The sequence below is a fragment of the Lycium ferocissimum genome, chromosome 9 (genome assembly GCF_029784015.1).
Source record: "Lycium ferocissimum isolate CSIRO_LF1 chromosome 9, AGI_CSIRO_Lferr_CH_V1, whole genome shotgun sequence".
Classification (NCBI taxonomy): domain Eukaryota; kingdom Viridiplantae; phylum Streptophyta; class Magnoliopsida; order Solanales; family Solanaceae; genus Lycium; species Lycium ferocissimum.
In genome coordinates this window covers 51,863,144-51,876,595 of record NC_081350.1, presented here as the reverse complement: position 1 = coordinate 51,876,595, position 13,452 = coordinate 51,863,144, and the positions used below count along the sequence as shown (strand labels likewise).

Below are 13,452 nucleotides of genomic sequence, written 5' to 3'. Positions count from 1 at the left end.
GTGACACAAGTCCAATTGAGGGGTGAGAATTATGAAGAATGGGCTAGATCCATGAGAACAACCCTAAGAGCAAGAAAGAAGTTCGGCTTCATCGACGGTACAATCAAGAAACCAGATAAAGAGTCGCTAGACTTGGAAGATTGGTGGACTATAAAATCACTGTTAGTGTCGTGGATTCGCAACACCATAGAACCAACGCTTCGCTCAACGATTTCATATAAAGAGGAAGCGGAAGAATTGTCAACGAGCATCTGAGGGAGGTTCACTGTTATTAACGGTCCTCGGATACAACAACTTCAGGCGAAACATTCGGAGTCCAAACAGAAGGGAAGGACCATAGTGGATTACTATGGAAAACTCACTAAGCTGTGGGAGGAGTTGGTGAATTACGAACAGATACCAACTTGTACGTTTAAAAGGTGCATTTGCAATCTAGGAATGATCCAAGAAGCCAAAAGAGAAAAAGAAAAAGTGCATATTTTCCTCATGGGATTGGATGAGATATCGTATGGTATGGTGAGGTCGAACATACTGGCCCAAGAACCGTTGCCATCATTGAACAAGCTCTATTCGAAGCTGGTGCAAGAAGAATGTGTAAAAGGAATTTCATAGAAAACGGAGGACCGGAATGAAATCATGGGTTTCACCGTACAAGGAAGAAACCCTTACCGTGACCAAGATAAAGGGAAAAATGATGGTGCATTCTGCATACATTGCAAGAGATCTGGACATATTGTGGATGGATGTTTTCGACTCATTGGTTATCCGAATTGGTGGCAAGGAAATAAAAAATGAGAGGAGAAAACCAGAGGAAGAAGACAAGGATAGCAACAACAACAGAGGGGTGGACAGGGATCCCGTCATGGAAGAGACAACTACCGGGCTAACACCGTAATTGTCAAAGAAGGAACTCAGGTGGAGACAGAACCATTGACCATTGGCAGGACAGGACCTCACAATTTGAGCGACGAGATCCGGAAGACTGTGATCACGTGTTGAATTCTCAAGGAATAAACTCGAACAGCAAGATGGATAGTAAGACCGAAAACTCATCCTGGATTATTGACTCCGGAGCTACCAATCATGTGACAGGTAATCCAGAGGAACTGAGTGATCAGCGGGACATTCCTAAGTGTCCAGTTGGAATTTCAGATGGAAGTAGCTCGGTGGCCACGAGACAAGGAACAACCAGGCTAAGTAACAGGATATGATTGAAGGATGTCCTTTAAGTTCCGGATTTAACATACAATTTAATTTCTGTGTCACAACTTGTTGATCATTTTGATTATGATGTAAAATTTAACAAAATTATGTGTGCTATACATGACCCTACGACGAGAAAGCTGCTTGGAATGGGTGAGCGTCGAGGTGGACTTTACTATTTTCGAAATGTGCAGCAGATACGAGTTATGAAGGCGGTGGTAGTTGATTGGTTAGATCTTTAGCACAAACGGTTAGGTCATCCTTCAGCACAAGTAACGAACTCCATTACGACATTTGGCCTAAAAGAGAGTCATATTGGATTAGATAAAGAATGTCATATATGCCAAAGGGCAAAGCTAACAAGAAGTGCCTTTTCCTTAAGTGATAATATAGCTTCAGATATCTTTAAAATAATTTATTATGATTTATGGGGACTGTATAAAACTCCTTCTTCTTGTGGTGCTTCGTATTTATTTACTGTTATGGATGAACGTTCACGAGTAGTGTGGATTTTTCTGTTAGTCGACAAGAAAGAAGCGTCCCAAACCCTGAAGAAATTTCTTCGCCTTGGTGGATAGGCAGTTTGGTAAGAGGGTGAAGATTGTTCGAAGTGATAACAAAACTGAGTTCACATGTATGGAGACTTACTTTTTTGAATATGGAATTCTTTTCTAGGCATCTTGCACAGGGACACCAAAGCAGAATGGAAGAGTAGAAAGAAAACACCGTCATATTCTTAATTTGGTGAGAGCATTGAGATTTCAAGGTCATATTCTGAGCAAATTCTGGAGAGAATGTGTTTTGACTGTGGGGTACTTGATCAATAGAACACCGTCTTCGATATTGAATGGAAAACCCCTAAAGAAATTTTTGTATGGGGAGGCGCCCTGGTATGATCATTTAAGGGTGCTAGGGTCACTATGCTATGCACACACATAGCAAAGAACGAGGGACAAGTGATACAATCCGAGTTGCATCAAGGCCTTTCACAAGGAGCCGAGTAAAGGAACTTCAAGCTATACAAGGGTTGTTCATGAGGAGGGATGTACTTGAGTACACTCTAGCGTCTTCCCAGAGATTCCATGTATTCATGATAGCATGAGAAGACGGATTGGAGAAGAGTGTTGAAGGTGCCCATGCTTGCAATGAGGCTATTACTTGAAGGCTAGCAATTTCAAGTTCCATTGCCAAAGAAGACACCTGAACAAGGCCCTTACTTCATTAAGGGTAGAAGTGTAATAACTTAGTTTTATTCTTTATATTTCTAGTATAAATAGGAGTTTATTTCATTTTGGTTGACTTAGACTATTTTGAATATTGACATTGTTAAACTCTTTGAGAGTAGAGTGCTTGTTAAGCCTTGAATTGAGTATTTTGTTGACTGGATTGGTTATTAGGGTGTCTGAATTCCTCTTGGTCATCCTAAGAGTTTGGTGCTTTAGATTACACATTTTGGAGGTCTTAGTTAATATAGAACTTTGGTTGCCAATTTGTGTTTTCTCTTGTGTCAATCTAGTTATCTTTTATTTCCTTTGTTAGTTTCTTATCTTTTCAATTATGTTATTATATCAATTGGTATCAGAGCCTGGTTTAGATTTGTTCTATCAAGTTTAGTCTTAGGTTTTTTGAAAAAAAAAAAAAAATCGAAATTCCTTGAAAGCCCCCAAAATTTTTATGTTTGTTTTGTTGATTTGACCTTAGAATCTTGTTCCTTAGAGTTAGTAGAGTCTAAATTCTAAGTTTCGTGGCAATTGAGTCATTAGTCAAGGATCTACCATTGTTGAGTTGAAGCTTTTTGAAAAATTGAAGAACACTTTCGTGAATCTTGAAATTTTGTTGAAATTGAAGGTTGATAACTATTGGGCTTTGTTCTACTTGTTAAAGGAAGTCCAAATCTGAAATTTGGGGCTGTTTGGAGTTGCTTTGAAGGTAGCTAAGTATTTGAATGTTCATGTGTTCTTGAGCAATTTTCAAACATTCAAGTGAAGAAGAAGATACAAAAGGAAAGTTAGATCCAAAATTGTACCCCCAAAGTTTGGAAAAAGGTGTTTCTAGGCCAAAAATGGAAAGATCCTAGGTTTAGTGGGCCCATCAAGTCATCAAAGTTCAGAAAATTAGGTTGAAGATCCAAGAAATTCGAGCTACCAATCGAATTCACTGTAGAGAAAAAGGGTCACTAAATGCGGACCGTATCCTTGGATACGAACCCTATAAAGTTAGCCGTAAAAAGTTGTCAACAATTGGAGCATTCTGCCTAGGAAAGACATCCTTAAATACGGTCAAACATACGGACCGTATAACAAGAAACGGACCGTATCTCTTGGTTGTATAAAGCAAGGTACAAAGGGGAGCATTCGCCCCTCGGAGACATCCTAAAATACGGTCTAAAGATACTGACCGTATCTCAATATACGGCCAACACCATTGTGAAATACGGACCGTATAACATTGAAGTGCAATCATATAAGTTCAAAGGTCCAACTGTATAAGTACAACACGAACCGTATTTTGTCAGCTTTAACCGTATTTCTCAAGGTACTCAAAAATGATCCTAGTTTGATTTCTCTCAATTCTATTCCACTTCTTTGATTCTATAAACTGCTTAACAACTCATAATCGATCTTACGTGTTTGTTAATTAGTTCTTGAGTCCCATTTCTTTTCGTTATTTTCTTGTTTAACTTCGTAGAAACTTCTTGATTCAAATCCATTAGTTTAAATTAAGTCATTCGTCTTTCTTAGTCTAACAAGAATCTATTCCGACCAGGAGTAGAATTTGATCCCTTGTGACTAATCGACATTAACAAGAACACAATCTTTGGCCGAAGCAATTTGTGAGGCAGTAAAAGGTACGCATATTTGAGCGATTGTGAGTTGATTTTCACTAACTTAACGTGTTTGCTTGTTTTGTTGAGTGTCTTGAATAGGTATCATGACGACGGAGGATGGAACACAAGTTCCCACAATGTAACCCACACTTATTGATGTGATGAGAATGTTACAAGCCTTGACCAACAAACAAGGTAGAAGGCATGAATGGGCGTATGAAAAATTTGAGTATTAGGGTGGTAGCCATTGAAGGAGGTAGGAGAGCGGTATCCTTGTTACCGGGAGTTCAATATCAAGGTGATTCAAGTGGCGTGCCTCGAGACATTTCACCTACCTTGTCCCCCGACACCATTAACCGATTGTACTACCCCACTCCCCACAAACACCCCTCAAAACACCAATCTCCAAAAATACCATCCTCACTCCACCAAACAACATTCCAATACACCAATGAAATAACCAACCTTCACTCCCAAATGAACCACCACCACATGAACCAATGCCACCCCAAAACCGCCCAAATGTCCAACAACCAAATCGAAATGACCCACCGCTTGATGATGATGAAATAGAAAATGCTATTCGAGAGCGAAATGGTAATCAAACTTAGGGGCAACAAGGTCAAGGACGAGAAGCCTATCGAGAAAGAGGTGGTAAGAATGGTCCACCTCCTCAAATGGGAAGGCAAGGAAGATACCAAGCCCGTGATGATCACCAATTTAGGGATATACGTCAAGGTCGTAATTTCTATGGTGATGACTATGGAGGAGAACCTTATGAAAATCATGGCAACTATGGGAACAATGGGGGTCGGGACATGAATCTCCACTCCATTAAAGTGTCTTTTCCAACCTTCAAATGAGGAAGTGATCACGGGGTGTTCCTTGATTGGGTGATGCATTGTGACTGGATCTTCTTGATGAATGACATGTCCGAGGTGAAAAATACATCTTATGCCATTGCTCAATTCAAAGTCTTTGCTTCTACATTGTAGGAAACCCAAGTGAAAGCGAGAATATTGCATGGTCTTGACCTGGCACCTACTTGGGAGGAGCTAAAGGACATCTTGAAGCGCAAATATGTTATCAAACAATATAAGCAAGAGAAACACAAGAAGGTATACACTTTGAAGCAAGGAAAAAAGAGTGTGGAGGATGAGTTCCAACTTGTAAAAATGAGAATCGACTTTGAAGAGCATGGATTGAATGCTATGACTCGGTTTCGAGCTGGGTTAAATGGAGACATTGCTTCCCAAATGAGACTCCACAACTATAGTGACATTGATGAGACATTTGAAGCTACCATTGAAATAGAGGAGGGTCTCAAGGAAGACAAGATCAATAAGTCAAGAGGTTATGTAAGATCATGGAACAACAAGGAAAAAGGAACTTCTTCCTCCAATTGACAAAAGAACAAGGGCCCCATGCAAGAATCTAAGAAGCCCTATGTGAAGAACACTCAAGTTGAGAAACAGGTAGAGAAGCAACCTCCAAAGTTTTCTCCCAATGAAGGAGGTAAGAAATCTACCCCAATACAATGCTTTAAGTGTCATGGTTTTGGCCATAGAGCAAGTGAATGCGCCAATCGGAGAGCCTTTCTTTTGAAAGAATCTTGTAGTGACGATGAGGGAGAACATGAGGAGAAAAATAGTGATGGGAACAATGAAAATGAGAGTGATGAAGAGCGAGATGATCCAGAGGGTGATGGAGATGTCATTGTTCCAAATTGTTTGGCAAGAAGGGTGTTGATATGTATGGCCAAACCTCAAGAAGGGGAGATTACCATCCCAAATTATGTGGTAAGGAGAATGATGATAAGCAAGGCCATGGATGATCCTAGCCAACAGGAGAATCTTTTCCACTCCAAGTGTGTTATCAATCAAAACATGTGTGTTATGATCATTGATAGTGGGAGTTGTGTGAATGTTGTTAGTACGACATTGGTTGATTTCTTAAAGCTTCCCACCACCACTCATGAACATCCTTACAAACTCCAATGGCTCAATGAATGTGAAGAATTGAAGGCAACCCGGCAAGCTATCATTAGATTCAAAGTGGGAAAGTACCAAGATGAAATCCTTTGCGATGTTGTTCCCATGCAAGCTTGTCACCTTTTACTTGGAAGACCTTGGCAATATGATAGGTCGACCAAACATAATGGGAGAACGAACCTATATTAACTTGTACATAATGGGATCAAACATGTGTTATGTCCTATGTCACCTTCACAAGTTGGAGAAGTATCTAACAAAATGAGGGAGTTGAATGAGAAGGGAAAAGTTGTACAAGGGAATTATGAAGGGAATAGTTCTCAATAGGGAAGTGATAAAAGGAAAGAGTCAAGAAAAAAGGATAAGGTGGCCCTCTTGGCAAGTCTAGGGGAGATTAGGGAAGAGTTGGAGGAGCGACAACCGGTGATCCTCCTCACCTATAGGGATTATGCTTTGAACACTAACGAACTAACCTTTTCTTTGCCTAGTTCTATTTCTTCTCTTTTGTAGGATTTTGATTATGTGTTTCCCACAGAGCTTCCAAAGGGATTGCTACCCTTAAGGAAAATTAAGCACCAAATTGACTTTGTCCCGGGGTCACAATTTCCAAACAATCCGGCTTATAGAGCCAACCCGGATGACACCAAAGACCTTCAAAAACAAGTTGGCGAACTCCTTGAAAAAAGGGGTTGTGCTAGAAAGTATGAGTTTATGTGCCGTGCCTGTGATCTTGGTGCCAAAGAAATATGGAACATGGCGTATGTGTGTTGATTGTCGATCCATCAACAAGATAATGTTAAAGTACCTCCATCCCATACCTCGTCTCGATGAATTGAATGGTTCATGCATATTCTCTAAGATAGATCTTAGGAGTGGTTATCATCAAATCCGGATGAAACCTGGAGATGAATGAAAAACCGCATTCAAGACCAAATTTGGTCTATATGAATGGTTGGTGATGCCTTTTGGTCTCACTGACACTCATAGTACTTTCATGCGTTTGATGAATCATGCGATGAAACCTTTTATAGGCAAATTCGTGGTTGTTTACTTTGATGATATATGGTGTATAGTAAAAACCATAGATGAGCATGTCATTCATTGAAATGTGTGTTTGAAGTGCTTAGACAAGAACAAATTTATGCTAATGTTGCTAAATGCTCTTTTTGTGTCGATGAAGTTGTTTTCTTGGGTTTTGTTGTGAGTTCGAAGGGCGTTAAGGTTGATGAATCCAAAATAGACGCTATTAAGAATTGGCCAACTCCTAAATCCATTGGTGATGTAAGAATTCTTCATAGATTAGCTAGTTTTTGTAGGCGGTTTGTTAAAGGATTTAGTACTATAGTCGCTCCTTTGACCGAGGTAATCCGAAAAGATAAGCCTTTTTCTTGGGGTGTGGAGCAAGCAAAGGCTTTTGAAACTTTAAAACAAATGCTTAGCTTCGCACCGTTGTTGCAATTACCCAATTTTGACCAAATCTTTGAAATTGAATGTGATGCTAGTAAAGTAGGTATTAGTGCGTTTTGATGCGAGACCAAAACCCATTGCCTATTTTAGTGAAAAGCTTAAGGGTGCGACGTTGAATTACTCCACCTATGATCTTGAATTATATGCTTTGATTAGAGCTTTGGGTAATTGGCAATACTACTTGTGGCCTAAAGAGGTTGTGATTAGGGCTGACCATGAGTCCTTAAAGAATCTTAAGGCCCAAGGAAAGTTGAACAAAAGGCATGCTAAGTGGGTTGAATTCCTTGAAAGCTTCCCTTATGTAATCCAATACAAAAAGGGAAAGGATAACGTAGTGGCGGATTTCCTACCAAGGAAACATATTTTAATTAATACGTTGTCTTCCAAATTGATAGGTTTTGAAAGTTTAAAGACATTGTATCCCGAGGACCCCGTCTTTGCAAAAATCATTCCAGAATGCGAAGAATGGGAAAGGGAGAGATGGATTAGGGATAGGTCTTCTACTCCATATTCAAAGTTTGATGGTTTTTTGTACAAGAACAAGTCACTATGTATGCCCATGAGCTCTTGGAGGGAGTTATTTGTGAGGGAGGCACACAATGGGGGATTAATGGGACATTTTGGCATTGATAAGAAGTTGGAGATTCTTGAGGAGCAATTTTATTAGCCTCATATGCGGCGGGATGTTGCTAAAATGTGTGGCCAATGCATTGAGTATCGTGGTGCTAAGTCTAGGCTCCTTCCCCATGGCTTGTAGACCCCTCTCCCCACCCCTCAACAACCTTGGTTTGATATTTCAATGGATTTTGTGATGGGATTGCCTAGGACCAAACGGGGTAAAGATAGTATCTTTGTTGTTGTTGATCGGTTTTCAAAAATGACTCATTTTATTGCATGCCATAAAACTGATGATGCATCTCATGTTGCATCCTTGTTTGTTGAGCATGTAGTGAAGTTGCATGGTATTCCCAAAACCATAGTGAGCGATAGTGATCCCAAATTCCTTAGCCACTTTTGGACAGAATTGTGGGGACGACTTGGTACTAATTTGTTGTTTTCTACCTCTTGTCACCCCCAAATCGATGGCCAAACCGAAGTTGTCAATGGGACCTTGGGTTTTATGCTTAGGGCCATGGTTAAAGGGAAACTAGCATCTTGGGAAGATCAATTGCCCTTAGTTGAATTTGCTTACAATAGAGTCATTCATAACACTATTGGCATGTCACCTTTTGAAGTGGTTTATGGTTTTAACCCCCTAACCCCTTTAGATCTAACCCCTTTGTCTCAAGATGTTGTGTTGAGTTTAGATGGCAACAAACGAGCCGAGGCCATGAATAAGTTGCATGAGAAGGTAAGGCTTCACCTTGAGAAGAGAAACCAAGAAACGGCCAAGAGAGCAAACAAAGGCCACAAGAGTGTTGTGCTTGAACCGGGTGATTGGGTTTGGGTACATTTCCAGAGGAGAGGTTTCCCAATAAAAGGAAGACCAAGTTGATGCCTAGAGGAGATGGTCCATTCGAGGTACTTGAGCGGCTCAATGAAAATGCATACAAAATTGATCTTCCACCCGAATACCAAGTTCATAACACCTTCAATGTGTGTGATCTCTCTCCTATGGATGTGCATGATGATGATCCCTTAAAGTTGAGGACAATTCTTTGCAAGAAGGGGAGAATTATACAATCTGAGTTGCATCAACGCTTTTCACAAGGATTCAAGCAAGGGAACTTCAAGCTGTGCAAGGGTTGTTCGTGAGGAGGGCCGTACTTGAGTACACTCTAGAGCCTTCCCGGGGATTCTATGTATTCATGATAGCATGGAAGGACGGATTGGAGAAGAGTGTTAAAGGTGCCCATGCTTGCAATGAGGCTATTACTTAAAGGCTAGCAATTTCAAGTTCCATTGCCAAAGAAGACACCCAAACAAGGCCCTTATTTCATTAAGGGTAGAAGTGTAATAACTTAGTTGTCATCTTTATATTTCTAGTATAAATAGGAGTTTATTTCATTTTGGAAGACTTAGACTATTTTGAATATTGACATTGTTAAACTCTTTGAGAGTAGAGTGCTTGTTAAGCCTTCGATTGAGTATTTTGTTGAGAGGATTAGTTATTAGGGTGTTTGAATCCCTCTTGGTCATCCTAAGACTTGGTGCTTTAGATTATACATTTTGGAGGTCTTAGTTAATATAGAACTTTGGTTGCCAATTTGTGTTTTCTCATGTGTCAATCTAGTTATCTTTTGTTTCCTTTGTTAGTTTCTTGTCTTTTCAATTCCGTTATTATATCAACAAGTTTGAGAGTCGGAGTCGTAGGTGTGTCTTCTTGGGATAACCCTACGGAAAGAAGGGTTGAAGATTGTATGACTTAGAGAACGATGAATATTTAGTCTCAAGATATGTGGACTTCCACGAGACTAAGTTCCCCTTTGCTGTAGGATAAGGTAACTTGGCCGACAATATAGAAGTGATCCTGGATGAAACAGAGGGAGAGAGAAACCAACACAACTTCAAAAAAGACTAGACTGATAATGTAGGTACAACGAAACTCGGATGGACGAAGTACGAACACCATATACCAAACCTATGGATCCGCCAGAATTAGACTAAACAGATGTCGGTCCAGATAGAGAAAACGTGGAGGAAGCATAGACAGAAGGTACCTGGGATAACAAAGTACCACCAAAAGAACAATTGGGTCAGGGTAAACATTAGAAGCATGAATCGATTCGGTTGCGCGACTACGTCACTGAAACATTACGAAAAGAAAGTCCATCAAAACGTCTGCTCAATCCTCAGCAACCCTCAGGTGCGCCTTACCCTTTAGCTCATTATATATCTTCTGATAATTTTTTCTTGCAACAACAAACCTTACTTGCAACAATCACAACAGGAACCAAGCTAAAAACCTTCTCGAAGGTAATAAAAAAGGAACATTGGAGAAAAGCCATGCTGCAAGAGATCCAATCATTAAAGGACAATGGAACATGGACATTAGAAATATTTTCGCCGGATAAGAAAGCGCTCGGATGTTGATGGGTATACAAGATAAAGTAAAACTCAGACAGCACAATCGAGCAATATAAAGCTCGGTTGGTCATTTTCGGGAATAAATAAGAGGAAGGAATTGACTACAATGAAACGTTTGCTTCAGTTGCTAAGGTAGTAACCGTTCGGACTTTCCTGGCAGTTGCGGCTGCGCGAATTGGGAGTTGCATCAGATGGATGTTCATAATGCCTTCTTGCACGGAGACTTTACGGAGGAAGTTTATATGTAATGGGATTTCGTGTTCCTGGTCCGGGCCAAGTATGTCGACTCTGAAAATCTTTGTATGGTTTTAAACAAGCCCCACAGTACTGGTTTACGAAATTGTCGAGTGCTTTTATGAAATATGGGTTCAAACAGTCGTACTCGAATTATTCTCTTTTCACGATGCACCGAGGAGGTATGCAACTTAACGTCTTAGTCTATGTGGATGACTTGATTATCTTTAGAAACAACCACAGTGCCATTGAACGATTCAAAGACTATCTCTGCGCATGTTTTCACATGAAGGATTTAGGCCCTATAAAGTATTTTCTAGGAGTTGAAGTTGCACGTGGACCAATTGGGTTATTTCTCTGTCAACGGAAATATGCCTTGGATGTAATCTTTGAGTCCGGATTACTGGGAGCTAAACCAATCAATACTCCCATGGAACAGAATCACTGTTTGGCATTGGCCGAATAAGCTAGTTTGGGAGATCTGGAACCATACCGACGTCTGGTCGGTAGATTGATATACCTCAGTTTTATGCAACCGGATTTGTCGTATTACGTGCATGTTCGGTCCCAAATCATGCATCAACCAAAGGAATCACACCGGAAAGCGGCTCTCCGTGTGGTGCGCTACTTGAAAAAGAACCCAGGACAAGGCATTATGATGAGAAAACATTGTGATCTCCAGTTGTATGTATGGTGTGATTCAGACTGGGCCGGATGTCCGTTAACTCGAAAATCACTTACCAGTTGATTTATCTCCCTCGGGAATTCACCCGTATCATAGAAAACCATGAAGCAGCATATTGTCCCTCGCTCTTCAGCAGAAGCGGAATACCGATCAATGGCAATGACACTCTGTGAATTGAAATGGTTAAAGGGAATTTTGCATAGTTTGGCCGTTGAACATAAATTTTCGGTGAAAATGTACTGTGATAGTCAAGCAGCATTGTATATTCCATGAAACCCGGTGTTTCATGAACGGACTAAACACATTGCAGTCGACTGTCACTATGTCCGGGATGCACTCCAATCTGGTATAATACTTCCCGGTCACGTGTCAACTAGTGAGCAATTGGCCGATGTGTTTACAAAGGCTTTGGGCAAATCGCAGCATCAATATTTGATTAGTATGTTAGGCATTTGAGACCCCTCATGCTCCAACTTTAGGGGGGGGGGGGTATGGAACCCTATTCTAGTCTACTTGACTTGTAATCATGGTAATATATGATGTGTAGTCCTATTAAAATAGGGTTACCTTATTAGACTAGGAGAAGGAAGACGTTAATTACTTTTATATAAGGACGTCATTATGATGAATACAAAGCAGAAAGAATTCTTCCAGTATTCTTGTCTCTCTAAATTCTCATCCCTGTCTGAATTTTTCAGAACATCGCTGCTGAAATTTTATTTAGAAGGAGGAGTTGATTTCCCGTGGCTGTACAAAACGATGACGAAGAGGTAGTGGTAGAGGAATGGGGGGAAATAAATAAAAGTTGAAAATATTGCATTTCACAATTCACGCGCTCAGTTTTATGTTAATATCAACAATGTTTCCATGTCAGCATAAGGTGTTTAATCGGCACATTTTAATTGAATTTGAAGTGGCTAATAGGAACAAGGTTAGTTGAGTTGCCAAAATGAAAAATTGCACCAACTTTAAGTGACCTTTTAAAAAAAATATTGCTTAACACATATACTAGCTAGTAAGTTATCCCATCAAGAATGGGTCTAATTACCCGTATTAAAATGAATTTTATGATTGTGGCGGATTTTCCTTGTATTAGGCACAACAAAAAATTCATTATAAAGCAACATTGCTATCAGTTTTAATCTACCATTTTCTTTTTGAGCTTGCCGGAACTTATTTCTTGCTTTACAATGGAACAACTCCCTTCCTCCCCTTCAGCACTTTCAGTGATACGACGTGAGTCTGATTTAACCGTTCCAGCAACAGCTACTCCTCGAGAAATAAAGCATTTCTCAGACATAGATGATCCAAGAGTTCTACGTTATCATACATCTATTTTAATATTTTACGAACGCAACCCTTCACCCTCTGTTTGGATGGTTGTTTCCCGTGGTTCATTAATGTACAGTATGGTATGGTACAGTATGGTGTTGTATCGTATTGTACTGTATTAATGAACACAATGTTTGGATAGACTGTATAGTTTGTTGTGGTTTAATAACATTTGTATTGTTTGGTTTGACTGTATGGTACTGTATAATAACTTGTAAGTTTACTAATACCCTTAACTCTTAATTAGAAATTAATTTATATATATTAATAAAACTCAAATAAAGAATAAAATAGGAACTTTAAAAAATAAGTAGGTAGTGGGTGGGGGTGGTGGAGGGGTGGGTGGTGAGGGGTAATGGGTGGTGGTTGGGGTGGTGGGGGTGGGTGGTAGAGGAGTGGGGTAGTTGGGGTGGGGGTGGGAGTGGGGGTAGGGTGGGTGAGTGGCGGGGGTGGGGTGGCGTGGATAGTGGAGGGGTATAATGGAGAAATGAAATACGTAACCACGGAAAAACCACCAAATCCGTAGTTACAAAAATTGAGACTTTTTATGGTTATATAACCATGGAATGAACCACGGGTTTACAACACCATACCACATAATTTTAAGAACAATGGAAACAAACATGGTTTCATAGAAAACCATACATTAATGAACCACGGGAAACCACCATCCAAACAGGGGGTCA

General features: G+C 40.1%; 1 protein-coding gene across 1 annotated transcript; it reads left to right on the top strand.

The window, feature by feature from the left end:
* Window positions 1-5,454: 5,454 nt before the first annotated feature.
* Window positions 5,455-8,155, top strand: LOC132032044 (uncharacterized). The gene is made up of 4 exons (XM_059421863.1): window positions 5,455-6,054; window positions 6,532-6,779; window positions 7,149-7,383; window positions 7,532-8,155. The coding sequence occupies exons 1-4, from the start codon at window positions 5,455-5,457 to the stop codon at window positions 8,153-8,155; spliced, it is 1,707 nt and encodes a 568-aa protein (XP_059277846.1).
* Window positions 8,156-13,452: the final 5,297 nt, after the last annotated feature.

Excerpts from the sequence above, each read along its gene's own strand:
- LOC132032044 (XM_059421863.1), top strand. The coding sequence starts at position 5,455 with ATGCAAGAATCTAAGAAGCCCTATGTGAAGAACACTCAAGTTGAGAAA. Across the intron at positions 6,055-6,531 it reads ATGAATGTGAAGAATTGAAG|GATTTTGATTATGTGTTTCC; the intron begins GCAACCCGGCAA and ends TCTCTTTTGTAG. Across the intron at positions 7,384-7,531 it reads TAGTCGCTCCTTTGACCGAG|GTATTAGTGCGTTTTGATGC; the intron begins GTAATCCGAAAA and ends CTAGTAAAGTAG.